At 39.3% G+C, this 17041-nt stretch overlaps 1 protein-coding gene across 1 annotated transcript in view; it reads right to left on the bottom strand.

Annotated features, from left to right (window-relative positions):
• The window catches only part of OVCH1 (ovochymase 1), a 38858-nt gene extending 22707 nt beyond the window's left edge, over positions 1-16151 (bottom strand). Inside the window, 12 exon segments of the mRNA XM_036016767.1 lie at positions 1271-1430; positions 7170-7296; positions 10511-10700; positions 12143-12165; positions 12168-12226; positions 12228-12291; positions 12909-13087; positions 14014-14154; positions 14898-14967; positions 14970-14997; positions 15336-15454; positions 16076-16151. Of these exon segments, the coding sequence (XP_035872660.1) occupies positions 1271-1430; positions 7170-7296; positions 10511-10700; positions 12143-12165; positions 12168-12226; positions 12228-12291; positions 12909-13087; positions 14014-14154; positions 14898-14967; positions 14970-14997; positions 15336-15454; positions 16076-16151 (1236 nt within the window).
• Positions 16152-17041: the final 890 nt, after the last annotated feature.

Here is a 17041-nt window from a genome sequence, read left to right as displayed (position 1 = left end):
CCATTCACTTTCTCATACCCAATCTCCCATGGCCAAATTTTACTCATCCATCAGGGTCTCACTTAAAGTCCAGTTCCCCCAAAAACCTTCACGGACACAGAATGGAAGTGACTGCTGCCTTTCCTGAATCACCACAGCACATTCCCTATTTCGTGTTATTTCCAACTCTGTTGTGCACCTTTAGTTACCTCACCTGAATGTGAGCTTGTTACTGTAGAGACTGCTTTTACTCTCTATATATCCAGGCCTGGTGTGGTATCTGGCACATAGTTGTATTTCAACAAATGATTGGTCGAAGGAATGATTACTGGGTAAATAGCAGGACTGAAGCATAAAATTATTTAGGTAATACATGTTATAACCCTAGACACAATACCTTGCCTATAGCATTCTTTCAAACATTTGTGAAGAGAGATTCATCCTAACCACTGACCTTACAGAGACCCAGAGACTAAGGTCTGTACCAGCTCTAGAGACTCTCTGTCACGCCTAACTCACAGTATTTCAATTCAATAAATATATCAGTTATGCTTACATAGCTTATGATGTGTTCAGTAAAAGGAATTTAATGACATGAAATGATCTATTGTATCATGAGAAAAATAACATTACAATACAATGTGCAGTAAAGTTCAGTGTGTACATTTAATATGTATAAATATATACCAAAATGTTAACAGCATCTCTCTCTAGGTGGTAGGGTTGTGATTAACTTACATTTTCTTCCATTTGCTCATCTGTCTTTACTAGACTTAGCAAACACACACCCACTTTTATGGCAAAGTGAAAAAATAAACATTGCTTTGAAAAGAAGTTTTCTGACAATCATGACAATTTTATTCAATACTGCTATTAAACCTGAGAAAAGAATAGAGAATGCTCTGTCAGTGTGCTGGCCACTGTCCCTGGTTGGTGTGACTCACTTGGCTGGAGCGTCATTCCATAAACTGAAATGTCACAGGTTTGATTCCTGGTCAGGGCACATACCTAGGTTGTGGGTTCAATCCCCGGAGCATGTGGGGGGCGACCGATTAATGTTTCTCTCTCACATTAATGTCTCTCTCCCTCTCTTTCCCTCTCTCTAAAATCAATAAGCATGTCCTTGAGTGAGAGTGAAATGTATGCTGGCTGTTGGTTCTACTCTTACTGTACGGAGCCCCACCCCTTCAAGAAGGGCACAGTACATAAGATAAAATAATTGCCCTGTGTGCAAAAATCTAATTTCAGATCCTTTAGTACCTCTTCAGTCTTGCAGGAACTATAAAATGACAAATAAAATAAATGTAACATGCTTACTAATAAGCACTCGGTTGCTTGATTGTAAAAATACACAGCCATGGTCACATCCAACTTGATTTTCTATGTCAAAGCTTGTAAATGTTAGTACGATAGTTTTATCTTCTCGTATCATTATTTTCCAAATTTGTAAGCTAGATAGAGTAAGATGAAGAACATATAATAAATGGCAGAGTCAAGTGTGACAAATAAGATCCATTGCCTTGGCTTTAGCTCATAACTCACCAATAACAACATTTTACAGGATATTAAAAGATAAAAAGCAATGGAAATTCCTTATGTTGAGAATAATTTGTTCATGCTTGAATTTCTGACATTTATCCAACAAACAGAGGAGTTTTAATTATAGAATGGCCAGAAACCAGCTTTAAAATTTCATTTAGTTATAAAATGCGAGAATTATGAACTATAAATTGAAGAAACCTAAGATTCATCTTTCTGTCCTAAGTCTAATTGCAAATTCATAGTATCCACCCAGGAGCTGAGTTATGAGTCAGGAGCCATGGACCGATCATGGAGCATATATGTCAGCCTGAGTCACAGTCCCTGCCGTCCAGATGTCAGCTCTCAAACTCCCAGGAAGATCGGCCTCGACCTTCTCCCAGTATCTTTAGAAACATGTCTAAATATTTTGAAAGTAGTCTTACATAATTTAACACATAACCCATTACGCCCTCATTTTCCTACATTAATTCATATTACTATTCAAGAAAAGAGACCTTGGTGGGCCATAAATCCTCAATGCCTTCCATGTCTCACATTCACCTGAATGTAAAGCAACCTTATCCACAATCTAACATGTCAGAATGAACTCCTTTCTAAACTCAGTAGCAGTCTTTATCAACGTATTTAGACTGGTTAACACCCCACTGCCTTGTAAGCAATAAATGTTCTGGACTATAGGAATCATCAACTCTTTTACACCCAGTTTCCAAAAAAACAACACAATAATTCTTACCAAATATCTCTTCCTTAACCAGAAACTCCTTGCTTTACTCTTTTTCTATTTAGGTCCATTATCCTGAACACAGATGTAAAAAGAGGCTGCCTAAAATATTATTAAGATCACTTTTTAAGCACTTCAATTTCAAAAGCAATAAGCTACCTAAATATATAATGAAGCTCGCTCTTTTAAGCACTTTCATTGAAGAAGCACTCCACATCTATCATTTTCCCTGATATTCATTACGCCCCTCTGAAGCAGACAGGAGGGAAATTACTCCCCTTCTCCAAGTGGGAAAACCGGCATCGATAGTGAGGGACTCATCACGTCTCATATAATAGGAAATACAGTTTAGGCTTTATGATTTCAAAGGCCAGTACTTTCTTCTGTTTTCATCAAACTATTATTTTCTGCCTCAAAATTTCTAATTCAGAAATGGAAAACAGACTTCAACTCACTTGCCAATTTTGATTTATTGCTAGTGATTTCTATATTAAAAAGGATTTCGAGGTCTAACCAAGCTAAGTGAGGGATGGGCACAAAAATTAATCATTGACTTATTCATTCAAATATCTACTGAGTGTTTGCTATACTTGAGTCACTCTTCTAGCTTCTAAGACATGCAGTGTCACCACAGGCATGGAAAAAAGGAGACCACCTGAGTGCCACGTATCTGTCTTATCCGAATCTATCTACCACCTACCGGAATAAAAGTACTAGGCCTGGGGAGACTGTATAACTCCCCACTCCTCTTCTCATTATCTGTTTTCCCCTTACCATTAGCTGATGGACTCCATTTGGAATTTACAAAACCCTTTTACTAGTCAGCACTGCTTTGCATGCTGGGAAAGTCACCAAGTATGCCAATTGGCTCCATATCTTATTACATTTCTAAAACATGTCTTTTTGCACTTGAACATTCTAAAATTGGAAGGATCTTACAATTCTGTTAGACATGAATTGAAAGAGTTTTTTCCAGAAAGGACTTGCATTAGCTACGGATAGTCACCTGGGGGGTATTCTCAACTGAATACTACTTAATTTTTCTGCTTGCTGTAGTTTAGACTACACTGGTGTAGAGAATTTTAATCTCTAGATGGACATGAGGATTAGGTTGTGATTCAAATTCTCAGTGCCAAGGTGGAGGGAGGCATGGAACTTTCCACGTGGGTGAGTTTGTGCCTCCATTAGCCTAACACTGAAGGCCTTCGGTGTCCTAGCTTTACATGGGGATCTCAGTCTTCGGTGGTTTGGTTTCTTTTGTGGTGGTACATGAAATAATGATAAATTTCACAACCAGTTTGTTCTAAACTTACTGAAATGTAACAAGTCCATTCTATTACGGAGTTATGATACTTTTGAAAGTCTTATTCTCCTTAGTTGACTTCCTACTTTAGTCCCTAAAAGCTATGTCATATCTTTTTACCTATTATTCTCAACCTCATTTCTTAAACTTGAAACAATTGAACACTTATAATTACAAAGACAGCATTTAATGTGAATTCCTTCAACTGTCCTATAAATTACCTCAAACTTTTTTGTTGCTTTCCCAGAAAAGGAACTGTTTTTCTTTCCAAAGCTAATACCCTCTTTATCTTTGTGTTCTTATTAAACTTTCTCCATATAAATATATATTTCTCTGTATTTATCACTCTTACCCTCTCTTCTTCCCATAAGGACAGGTAAGCCTCCACTTCCAAAAACCAACCAACCAAACAAAAACTCTGTTTGTCTTTACCTAGCCCTATCACCCAAAAGCCACTGTTCCAATCTCCTCTTTCTCTTCACTGCTTAAACCTCCTTCCTCATCTCAAACAAGCTCTATCCTTCCATAGGTTAAAAAAATAAAAATAAAAAAGCCCCTCAAGTTAATCATAAGATTCTCTCTCTTAAACCCCAAGTTTTCAACTTGCTAGCAAATCCCATGGCTCTGCCACTTCTCCCCACCTCTACTGTAACACACGGGGTCAAAGTCAACATCCTCTTTACCTGGATTGTTGCAGTAGCTAGTTTCTCAGCTTTTGGGTGGGCCTGTCTACATTCTTTTTTTTTTTTTTTAAGACTTTATTTATTTATTTTTAGATATAGGGAAAGGGAGGGAGAAAGAGATGGGGAGAAACATCAATGTGTGGTTGCCTCTCACATGCCCCCCACTGAGGACCTGGCCCAGAATGCAGGCATGTGCCCTGACTGGGAATCAAACTGATGGCCCTTTGGTTCACAGTATGGCACTCAATGCACTGAGCCACACCAGCCAGGGCTACAATGTATTTTCAATACAATAGCCAAATGATCCTTTTAAAATGTATCAGATAATGCTCTTCCTCTGTTCATAGTCTTCTGATGGTTCCATATCTTACAGTTAAATCCCAGATCCTCCTATGTCTTGTAAGTGTGGTCACCACTAATCACAGCCACTTCTCCTTCTCTCGCTTAGCTCACTTAGGCTCCCTCATCTTCTCGTGCCCTGAACATACCAAGGGATTTCCTGCCTCATAAACGCCATTCCTTTGACCAGGCATGTCCCTTCCCAAGATGATCATGTAATTTCGCCCCTCATCTTATTCAAGTCTTTGTTAAAATATCATCTTTAATGCAGTCTTCCCTGACCATCCTCTCTGATATTGCAAAGCCCGTCACTCTCTACCCTCTCTTTCTTGCTTTATCATTGGACATAGTGCTTACTACCTTCTACTATGATATGTAATGTTATCTGTATTATCCCCACTCTCCACCTTCCACCTTGCCCCATGAAAGAAGACATGTCTATATACTTCATTCACTGCTATATTACTAACACCTAAATTGGTGCCTGACACATCTTAAGTTCTCAATCACTTTTTTTTGTTTTACTATTTGGTGAAGAAAAGATACCAAGTCTTCAACAATCACTTAACCCATGAATATAGCTTATGATGCAACAATTTCTACTGAATCACCTCCCAAATTTTGAAATACCATATCCAATGGCATTTAATCTGAACTCATTTCAGCTTTTACAATACCTGACATTACTACCAAACCTCTTTGTCTTGAATGTCTTTCTTGTAGAGAAAGACATTCAGGATGAAGGGGTATCTCCAGTTCTTATTGTAGAGATAGCTTCAATTCTTCACTAAGCTGAATCACAGGCTCTCTGTGTTTCAGGGTAAATTGGCAGTAATCTACGTGTCTCTTACCTAATATATAAATGCTTTTTTCAAATCTCACCCATAGGCATCCATGCTCTACTCAAATAGCCACTTATAAAGGAAATTCATTGTCTCCTGAGGCAGTCCATTAAGTCTCAGGAATACTGCAAATTAGAAACTACTTTATGTTGAATTAAAATCTGCCTCCTCCTAACATCTACCCTCTGTTCCTAATTCTCAGCTCTGTAGTTAATCAGAACAAGTTCAAGCCTGCTTCTCTAGTAGCCTTTCATATAAATTAAGACAGTTCCTTCCTGCGCTCAAGTCCTCTTTGGACCAAAAATATTCCTAGTTCCTTCTGCCATATCTCTCAAGATACTGTTTTAAGTTTCTTTTTTCATTTAACTCATTGTCCTTCAGCTACTTTCTGGCTTATCAATGTCCCTCTTTAGAGATGGTACCTGCAGGCCTCCTCCCTACTTCCCTTGCCCAGAACTCTAATAAAACAGGACTGCAATGTTTGTTCTGAATTCTACTCTTCTAAAAGAAGAATAAGCAAAGATGGCAAAGTCTTTATTGGTAGTATGTTATTAATAGGTTTGTTCACAGAAAGCCAACTTAGACTCTTAAGCTTTCTAAATACGGGCTGCAATAAGCCACTTCATTTCCATCCTCTACTCATAAAATATTTACATTCATTTTATAAATTACAATCTCACCATCATTTTAGCTTTCCATTGCATATGGAGTAAAGTCTAAATTTGTTCACATGAAATTCAAGGTCCTCTATGATTAAGGCCTTCCTGTTCTTTTTGTCTTCACTGTCTGCTGCTGTTCCAGTTCTTGTCTACATTAACCTTGCTTTCCAGCAGCATCGGGGTACACATTGCTCAAACAGCTCTGCAGTCCTCAGCTCCCTGACATCGCTTACACATAATTCCCTCTGCCTGGAGTTCACTGTAGAAATCTTAGATATTGGAGCTATGAAAGACTTCATGGACTACATAGTCATAACTATCTTTTAAAGCCTAGTTTTGATACTACCCTCTCTGCTAAAGCATTCCTATCCGCACCCCTCCCAACCACACTACACTCACCTCAGAAACCCCTGCAATGAGAATTCGTCTCTCCCTTTTCCGCAGTGTCAACACACCTGGGTAGTGCAGACTACAAAGCTTATTTTATCTTGTTTTATAGTATAGTTATTTTTTGTCCAGTTCTCTCCTCCTACCAGGTTATAAACTCATGGAATTATCATCTATCTTTGAATACCTTTCAATGCTAAATATAATTTTAAAAAATGAATGTAGAACACTAGGAAAATGAGATATCTGCAAAATGAATTTCGAAACTTTAAAGATATCTTTAATCATAGAGAAGGCAGGGTATGTAGAGAAACTTTCAAAGACATTGAAGCTTACAGATCATGACCTAGTTTCCATCTTCTAGGCAACACTTAACAAAATATTATCATCATTACAGAAATAAGTGAAACAGATTAACCACTAAATTCCCATGACAATTTCACTACCAGGGGCTATTAATGTTAGTCATTTGAATGTATCGATTCATGTAAGCTCCAGTCTTAATACCACTTAGGTTGATAATTTATACTATGAGTATCAGAAATCCTGATTGGCAAATGTTTGCCACCCAGAAAGTTTCAGATGAAATATATAGAGTTTTATGTTAATCAGGTAAAGGTATTGAGATTCTACATTAGACTGCTAAAACATAGATTCTTAAATGACATTGTTTATGGGGAAAATCTAGGAATCATTCCCACCCGGGATACATACCATTCATGAGAATAGCTGCCCTCTTTCAAATGGGGCTAACAGATCTTCCTGTTTTCCCCAAACAGCACTGTTCCCTGAGGTCGACAATCTTCCAAAACATAGGGAATAAACTGATTAATTACTTCAGCTACGGACAATGAATTTTTTCATTTTTTAAAAATTTTATTGTTGTTCAATTACAGTTGTCTACATTTACCTCCTACCACTACCCCCCCCACCCCAGCCATCCCCACCTCCCTTCTCTGCTTCCAACCCCCCTTCATTTTGTCCATGTGTCCTTTATAGTTGTTCCTGAAAACCCTTCCCCTTCTCCCCCCCCCCAATTACCCCCTCCCACTTCCTCTCTGGTTACTGTCAGATTGTTCTTAATGTCAATGTCTCTGGTTATATTTTGCTTGCTTGTTTGTTTTGTTGATTAGGTTCCACTTAAAGGTGAGATCATATGGTATTTGTCCATTTGTCCCTTGCCACCTGGATTATTTCACTTAGCATAATGCTTTCCAGCTCCATCCATGCCGTTGCAAAGGGTAGGAGCTCCTCCTTTCTTTCTGCTGCATAGTATTCCACTGTGTAAATGTACCACAATTTTTTGATCCATTCATTTACTGGTGGGCACTTAGGTTGCTTCCAGCACTTGGTCATTGTAGATTGTGCTGCTATGAACATTGGGGTACATTGGTTCTTTTGAGTTGGTGTTTCAGGGTTCTTAGAATATAATCCCAGCAGTGGAATTGCTGAGTCAAAAGGCAGTTCCATTTTTAGCTTTCTGGGGAAATTCCATACTGTTTTCCACAGTGGCTGCACCAGTCCGCATTCCCACCAACAGTGCACTAGGATTCCCTTTTCTTCACATTCTCTCCAACACTTGTTGTTTGTTGATTTGTTTATGATGGCCATTCTGACCGGTGTGAAGTGGTATCTCATTGTCGTTTTAACTTGCATCTCTCTGATGGCTAGTGATGCTCAGCATCTTTTCATAGGTCTCTGGGCCCTCTGTATGTCCTCCTTGGAGAAGTGTCTGTTCAAGTCTTTTGCCCACTTTTTAATTGGGTTGTTCATCTTCCTTGAGTGAAGTTGTATCAGTTCTTTATATATTTTGGAGATCAAACCCCTGTTCATCTATAGACAATATTTCAAGACATATGATACAGTCAGCTCAAAGCTGTACAATTTATATTATATAATTTATATCTATGGGAATGAACATGTTTTTAGGTGCTATTATGAGATGTATTTGCAGACTTTATTAGGAAAATTTCTAAATGATACATTCTTTTCTTTTTAAATAGTTTTATTAATTAATATCTGACATACTTCTACAATGCTTTTCTTCCTATTTATTTTTATTAAGGTATAATTTTAGCATATAACATTACATTAGTTTTAGGTATACACATAACTCAATATTACATATTACAAAACATGTAAGTTTTACAATAAGTTTAGTAAATACCCATTACCACATACAGCTACAAATTTTTTCCTTGTAATGAGTTATTATAAGATCTACTCTCTTAGCAACTTTTAAATGTGCAATAGAGTATTATTATCTACAGTTACAATGCTTTACCTTACATCCTCATGCCTTATTTAGAACTGGAAATTGTACCTTTTGACCCCCTTCACCCATTTTGCTCAATCCCATACCCTCACTTCTCACAAGCACCAATCTGTTCTCTGTATCTATGAACTTAGTTTTTTAAAACTTAAATTCCACATATAAGTGAGGTCATACAGTATTATCTCTGTCTGACTGATTTCATTCAGCATGCCTTCAAGTCCACCCATGTTGTCACAAATCTCAAGGTTTCATTCTTTCTTATGGCTGAATAGTATTCAGATGTTCTTTTTTTTTTGTTTGAGTTTTTCAAATTTAAGATTTATCCAGTTTTCTCAAATCACAAATTACAGTGAAGCTGTCAAATTTATCGTGTATGGAACTAACACAGTGTCCTCCCATCTCTGTCCAGGTGGTCCTGGGCTATAATAAATACCCTTGTTTAAAGATACCAAAGTGAGAACTATATAAATGTTGGCAAGGACATGGCAAGCCTCTGTCACTCACTTCAAGATTTCACATGGCAGTGTCCCACTTCAATTGTTGGGAGCTAGAAGAAATAGGCAACGAGGGAATTGGAAGCTTAAGAAGATACCTTAAAGAAGTGTTATTTAAATAAAGTACTTGTCACATTCCGATATTCATTTGACTGTGGAATTAATGGTTATTGCCTCATTTCATTGCCGTTTTAAAATGTTGTTATCATTAACCTTTGTTTAGGGCTCTTAACCTCTTTAACCTTCACTTCCAGGTGATAAAAATTGAAGAGAATTGCCATCAGGAGAGAATTCCCCCTGCAGTCATGGCAATGAACTGAACGCTTTGACTCCCAAGGCCAAATGGAAATGTGTTGAGAGCCTGCTGCAGTCTGAGGCAGAGCTGGCATGCAGCGGACCCAACAGCAGCGGCAGGCTCCCAACCATCGCCAGGCGGCTGATCTTGGACTCTAATGAAAGCGGGATGGAGGGAACATTATGTTCTGCTGCTCTGGGTCCTGGCCTCTAAAAAGGTTGTTTCTAATGTTAAACTACTTGTTCTGGAAACTGTATCTTCTCATGCCTCTTTATTCTACAGGGGCTGCCCATGTGCCACTTTCTTGTGAAGATGCTACCCCTTTGCAAGAAAAACCTTCTGATCCCTCAAGACTGAGTCCCCTAGACTCCTCCTTAGTGATCTGATGACTCTCGGGGCTTACCTGCACTTTACCTTTTCTCGAAACTTGTCTATTTAGTTTCTCACCAAATAGTTGGCAAGTTCCCTCAGGACAGCTTTAGCATCTCCAAACCCATGTTTTTCTCTCTAATCTAGGGTGTAGTGCCACAGAACAAAAAGAACTGCAAAGCCTCCCTTATTTTTTCCACTGTTGCCAAGTAAAATGAACAAGGCAGAATGGGAAAAGTGGGAGAGGAGTGATTTATTTTGTGCTCTCAAGTAATTTAGAGAAAAAAAGTCAACTGGATAAATAAAGAATACTCTGAATCCTTTCTTGTATTTTTAAATATCAGAAATACAAAAAAATTCCATGAAAATCTACATGAAGATAACATTGAAGATCCAACTGATGATCAAGTTAAATCGACAGATATCAGTATTCATGAATGCAGAGACAGAAGTTTATACACATTGGATTATGATTGAAAACCAGCCATATTTTTGCTTTGTTTCAAAGCTTAGTCCTAATTATATCTGAAATGTATCAAAATACCCTTGAAATAATTAAGTACGATCAATTTTTGAGTTGCAATGAAATGAGAAAAGAAAAATTCACAGAAATTACACTTACCTGTGATTATATTCTGAGTGACAAAATCCTTCAATTCTTAAGCCTTGGAGCAAATGCCAGCTGAGCTCCTTATATAGTTATTTCTTGAAGGAGCCCAACTTCTAGCACAACCAGTTCCCCAGGAAGTTATCCCAGCAAGAACCCAGAGTCCATTGTCCCTTCTGCAGACAAGTGGGCTTCCAGAGTTCCCCTTTTACAGTAGAGAAAGAGAAAATTTGAAAATATTCACAAGTTAAGAATATTTTGTCAGGTCCACAAATATCTGCACTAATCTCAGAGAAGTAGAGGCCTATAAGCCCAATGGTCACTGTCCATCAATTCCTTTTTATTCATTTTTTGTTTGTTTACCATTAATTTCAAAGCACTATGGTTTTGCCCAGATGTAACCTACTTCCACCCATTGCCTGCAATCTTGTAAACCTAATACTTAACATCTCTCTCCCTCCTTCCTTCTTTTCTGGGAACAACCATACACATTCCAAAATCAATGGAATGAAGCTAGCTAGTTTACGGTTACATGCCTCTATAACAGCTCATCACCTGCGATAGTTGGAAAAGACTGGGTTATATTCCAAGGCTATAGCATCAGTGAATAGAGCCCCCAAGGTTATGGAAGGTTATGGCTCAAGGCTTTAAAAACAGAATGCCCGGAAGCCTAGTTTTGTTCCAGAGACTATGTGTCAAAAACTGTTGGTTCCATGGAGGATAAGAAACCATGATTTCAGAATCCTATCTTCAATAACCCTTCAGAATAATATGCTGCTTTGAGAACAAGTGCCACTTTTGTGTTAGAGTAAGCCCTCCTCAAAAGGCACGGGATTGTCTGAGGGCTTCATCCAAAACAAGATTACCTATAAAGCATGCAGACAGAACAAAGCACCCTTCGTCTGCCTTTGTTCCGACTTAGATAGTGGCACAATTATAATTTTTATCTCCTGGTCTTTGTCGCCTCCTAGAAGGAAAATACATTTTTCCAGAAGATAATTTCAGGGGGCTTCTCATAGCAGTTTCCCCCTGCCTAATGGTAAAAAACAAAGACTCCTTGATCCTCCACTTAAAAAAAAAGCTTTCCAAGTAAATCATCTTTTCTATTTAAACTTAAAATTCATGTCTTTAGCACATCGGTTTCCCTTTCCTCTCTGTATCTGGTAAGGATTGTTCTCCTTTGTAAAGTTGTTGTCCTCTGGAGGTTACTGTCAATCACATCTTTCTATCCAACAGTTACTATAACTATGCTATCTTCGGTCAAACTTTGTGCAAAGATTGCATTTTGCACTAAATACTTAAACATTTTAACAAAAGATGGAATGAAAAAGTTCACAGCTGAGCCTAATTAGTTTGCCAAAGTAGTCATCTTGCTTGATTCTATAAGGTTGGAAATATTCAAACCACACCCCCTACCTCTCCCATTCCTACCCCACAAAAGAGAGGTGTGGGGGTAAGATGGGGCACAGGACAGGAAAGAATTCTCTCAGCCCAGGACAAGTCAACTTTTTTCAGTAGAAGCTAGTTGAAAAGATGAAGGAAAGGGGAATTTTAAGGCAGTATCTCCCCAAAGCAGCTCACGGGGAAAGACAGAAACCACTATCACCCATGTGTTACTGAATACCTGAGCTGGTTTATGCTTTTCACCTGGCAGGTATCCTTTCCCCATCAGGGAAACCGGCACACAACACAGTCCTTCCCAGGAGAGGAAGGTTCATACCCTTGAGCAGAGTTACACTCTGTGCCATCCATGATGGGAAGTTCCAATTTTTGTAGGGTATTTGAATATTCTGATGCTGTGGAGGAGGGACTGATAAGTCAGCCAACAACTGTCTTCACTGAAACAAATCATAAGAAACCTACAAGTTTAAAACTGTTTCAAGTAGATGTTTAACCAAAATGTAGAAGTTCTTATTTTTTAAGGGCGAAATATATTCTTTCCTAAAATCATATATACGATAAAGAACATTTTTTTTAAATCCAGCAGATTTTTAGGGTAACATGGGCAATTGTAGCTTCTCTAAAGCTATGCTTGAATGTTTTCGCCAAAGAAAAACATTATTCAATAAAGCAATATTTTATAAAGTTCTTAATTTTCTTTAAAAATCACAATATTAAACATATGAAACATAACTCTTGTTACTATTTCCAGATAACCCCTTTCCTGTAGCCTCTTTCACCCCATTACAGCGACCTCCAGTTTTAGCTGACACACTAACCAAAATGGCAGCCAGAGTTGTAGGTAGAGCCTTAGGTATAGACTTTTCTGTGGTGAAGACAAGCAGAAATCTTCACTGAGTCAGAACTCAGGGCAAAGAAAAACGGAGGATAAATGTATTACTCCTGGCCAAAAAAATCCCTGTTTCTATTGGGCATGCAAAGGGAAGAAATATATATTTTTGATGCACCTTACTCTCTGAATTCTTGCCCCATCCACTGGTCATGCCAAGAATCCCATCTTCAAATTCATCATCTCTATTGGGAAGACAGATTGGCTGAATAGCAATTCCTGAAAAAAAAATTATGAGGTTCAGAGAAAGTGATGCTGAATGTATTTGGAAAGTGACAGTGGTTGATTTCATGTCTTCTACAGTTTATTCCTAAGTGTTATATTGACATATTTTCAAAGTTTTCCTTTTTCATTAAAATTATTTCAAATAGAAATTTAGAAAAATGCAGGAAATGTAAAACAAGGAAAAACATAACCTGTTGTTCTATACACCACAATAATCCCCCCAAAACTACTAACATTTTAAGGTGTGGCCTTGTTCTTAAGAAATTGTTTTTTTTTTTAGCCTGGCTGGTGTGGTTCAGTGGATTGAGTGCTGGACTGCAAAGCAAAGGGTAGCTCTCGTTCAATTCCCAGTCATGGCACTTGCCTGGGTTGCGGGCCAGGTCCCCTGTAAGGGACGTGCATTAGGCAACAATACATTGATGTTTCTCTCCCTCCCTTTCTCTTTCTTCCCCTCTCTCTAAAAATAAATAAAATCTTTAAAAATTTTTTAAAAAGAAATATTTTTTTCAATAGTAAATTGACTACTACTATATGGTAAGCCCTCTTCTAGGCCTCAGTGAATATGCAGAAAAAAAATCTCTATGCAGGCAGAACTTACGTGTATGTGTGTGCATGTGTGTTGCAGGGGGAGAGGAAATACAAACAGCAAATATAATAATTTAGCTATAAGGTAATGTGTGCTCTGGAGAAATCACAGCAGGGTAAAGGAGACAAATCTGGGGATTAAAGAGGATGGTATGGGAGATGTAGTTTTAAGTAGGGTAGTCATGACAAGTCTCATCGAGCTTCTGACATTTGGACAAGGCCTTAAAGAAGCTAGGGGAAGGACCCATGCCGTTACCTTGGTGGAAAGCATTTGAAGAAGAAGAAACAGAATGGAAAAGCCCTGTAGAGGTGTCATGTCCCAGTGTTTGAGGAACAGTGGGGAGGCCAGGATGCCTGGAGCAGGTTAAACAGAAGAATGTTAGGTACAAAACACACAAAAAAAGGTTAGACGTTGGGCTAGGAAGAGGAAGATGTCAGAGGAAGTGTGTTGTATTCAGGATGGATAACCATTTCTGAGACAGGAATATTCTGTTCTTGCTTATCCTTCCGAAAGAGGTTGTACTCCCCAGCAACCACAGCCAGACTCTTAATTTGCTCCCTGAAAACAAAGAAAAATGTTTCAACAGCACAACTGTTGTTTCCCCAGAAAAGACACTTGGTTTTATGTAATTAAATGAAAAATATGAATAAAGTACCTGTAAGTACTACTGTCTTCAAAGGTGTTGTTTTATTAGTGATTTCTAATTGTCATAATTTCTTATAAATTATAAGGATCTATAAAAAGGCAAGGTTTTTAGTCATAGTGTTTGCATTCTGTGAATCCTTTCCCTTACCATCAATTGTCTTTCAGTGTAAAATATTTAAGTGTGGAATCTTCTTTTTCTTTTGTACTTAAACCAGTCTATATATGTGCTTCCATTTTTTAACAAGTTGTTCCTAAAACTATCCTTCTTTTCCTCTTATTAGCACCCTCTTTCGATCTAGTCAAGTGCCTGTTGTTTCCATGGTATTTTCCCTCCCAATGATTAAAACTCAGGTTATTAAACTTTGGGAGCATCCACTTAACATTTGATGTTAATACTTTATGAGAGCAGGTAATTATTTTTCTTCCCACTAACTCCACAAATTATAGATGAAGTCTTGGATCTCTGGGGTTTCTGGTTAGTAACGGTAGGAAGCATGGGGAAGGCCAATGGGTGGGCAGACTGGGTAGTGGGCAGACTGGGTAGTAAAATTAAGAAAGGGACTGAGGTTTAACCCTGGAAGGTATTTAGATCATCAAATCCCCAAGTTCTATCACAACGAATCAAAGTCTGACAAGGGAGAGAAGCCACAACTTACTCGTCGAGGCTAGCTGAGCAGCGTGCTGCTGCTGTAACCACCAGGTCATCTTGAATCAAGCTTCCTCCCAGAAGTGTGGCTCATCTAATTTTCAGAAGACCTGCCCAAGACAAAAGTTAGAATACATACATGTCCCCATGGACATGTATGAAAAGTTGGAAAAGTTAGAAAAGACAAAAGTTAGAACTAACATACATGTCCCCATGGACGCTGACTCCTTCAGAAATATTTGAAGTCAACTCTTTTAATATGCTATAACATTCTTAGATACAGTTATGAGTTGGTTACTAAGATATTACCTAACAAGTAAATGTTTGGGCAGATAGGTCAAATGTGTCAAGACAAAAATGACATGTTAACCTAGAGTTATGATATTTAAAACAAAAGGAATATTTTACCATTTTTTCATTAAGAAATCAATGCCGTTGTTTTACTGACCTGCCATGGATGTCCACCAACTGTGGGATTTCTCCAGCTAACAGTCCTAGAGAAGAGCTCAGAGTCCAAGACAGTCTCTGTACTTTTGAAATCAACTGCTCCAATTCCACACTTCGGTCCTGTGTGGGGGAGCATATGTGTGCACACACGCACGCAGACCACCTTATTTAAGGGTTCACTTTACCAAGATTGCATGTTCAGGGTTTTCTGGCTTGGTACAGATGTTCTGGCATCACTCAGCTGCAGGCTGTCCCCTTCCTTCTCTCAAAATGTCCCTGAGACTACCCCTCAGTCACGCTGTGTTGACTAGAATGTGCCTCACCCTGGGCTGCCCCTCCTCAGGCTGAGCTGCCCCAACAAGAAAATGCCTGGGGGCAGGATGTGCAGTCTCTTCCTGCAGTGACTGATGGGTGGAGGGGTGGTGCTTACTCTGGAGGGTGAGCAGGACATAATTTAGGTTCTAGTAAAGATACTGGAGAACATGTGCTACTCCAGAAGACAGATATTGGCTATAAATTACTTCAACTAGGTTATTTTTCTGTGGAGCAGGCTGCTTAGCACATGTGCCTACAAACTTGGATTCCAGAGTGCGATAATTTCAGTAAGAAACTCTGGCCCAGGCAAGTCTTTGGGAACACCTGGGCCCGCACTGTCCCCCTCATCCTTGCCTCTTCCAGTCTGAGGACTATGCAGTCTCCTGCCCTGGCATCTGCACCCTGGGTGCCAAGGGCCGGGCTCACCTGGGTTTGTGGGGAGGCCCATGGTGAGAAGCAGCAGCACACCAAACCAGACCAATGCCTGCATGGTGTCACCCATGATGACTTCATCTGTCTTCCTCCCTCTGAGGCTGAGAAAATGGAGTGAGGAAAGTGGTCCGAGCACCGTGGGCCCTTGCTCTCCTGAATGAGCATGCCAGCCCACCCTTTACTCCTGCGCTCTTCACTCCTGCCCGCAGCGGGATGGATGGGCTGCACCTGCCCCGTTGTCAGCCCTCACAGCATCTCCCCCTCGGGATTATCCTGAGAGGTGGCTGCTCTCTGGCCACCCTGGGGTTTCTAGGGCCCAGCCATCAGCCCTTGGAGAAAGGTGCAAGTGTCCTCATGGCTGGTGAGATGCTCACATGTATGCAGAGGTCCTTCTAGACAGATGCGGGATGAAGATCAGTAACCTGGAAGGTTCAGCACAGGTGAATTCTGTCCCACACTGGGCAGGGTGCCCCAAGTGCAGGGTCAAGGAAACTTGTCATCCATACAAGACACAGGCTAGAGACAGCTGCTGAGAGGAAGGAGACTCAGGCAAGTTTAATGAGTACTTAATGGCACTGCTCCTGCACCTAAGTAGCTCATTGAAGGCTGTGACACCCAAAGGAGTTTCCAAACAGAGTGGACAGGAAAAATCAGATTTATGCTGTCACTGCTTTTCTGGATGACAGTGTTATCAGCATTAGTGGAGTGCCCCAAAGCTATATGATGCATCACTTAAGACTATTAAAATAGATTCATTGCTAAAATGATCATGTCAGCACTTTTTCTATAAATATTATTTTGTACTAAATTAGCTTGAGGTTGGGAGGGGAATAAAGCCAGAATGTGTAATGGATTTATATTTTATCAAAAAAAAATAGGGCAAGGCTAAGTGGATATTATATACACATCGACTAACTTGGTCACCAGTCCCCAGGCCCAGTTGACTCAGTCTGTGTAAGA

This window comes from Phyllostomus discolor, chromosome 2, assembly GCF_004126475.2.
Source record: "Phyllostomus discolor isolate MPI-MPIP mPhyDis1 chromosome 2, mPhyDis1.pri.v3, whole genome shotgun sequence".
Lineage (NCBI taxonomy): Eukaryota > Metazoa > Chordata > Mammalia > Chiroptera > Phyllostomidae > Phyllostomus > Phyllostomus discolor.
This window is presented reverse-complemented; position numbering and strand designations above follow the sequence as displayed.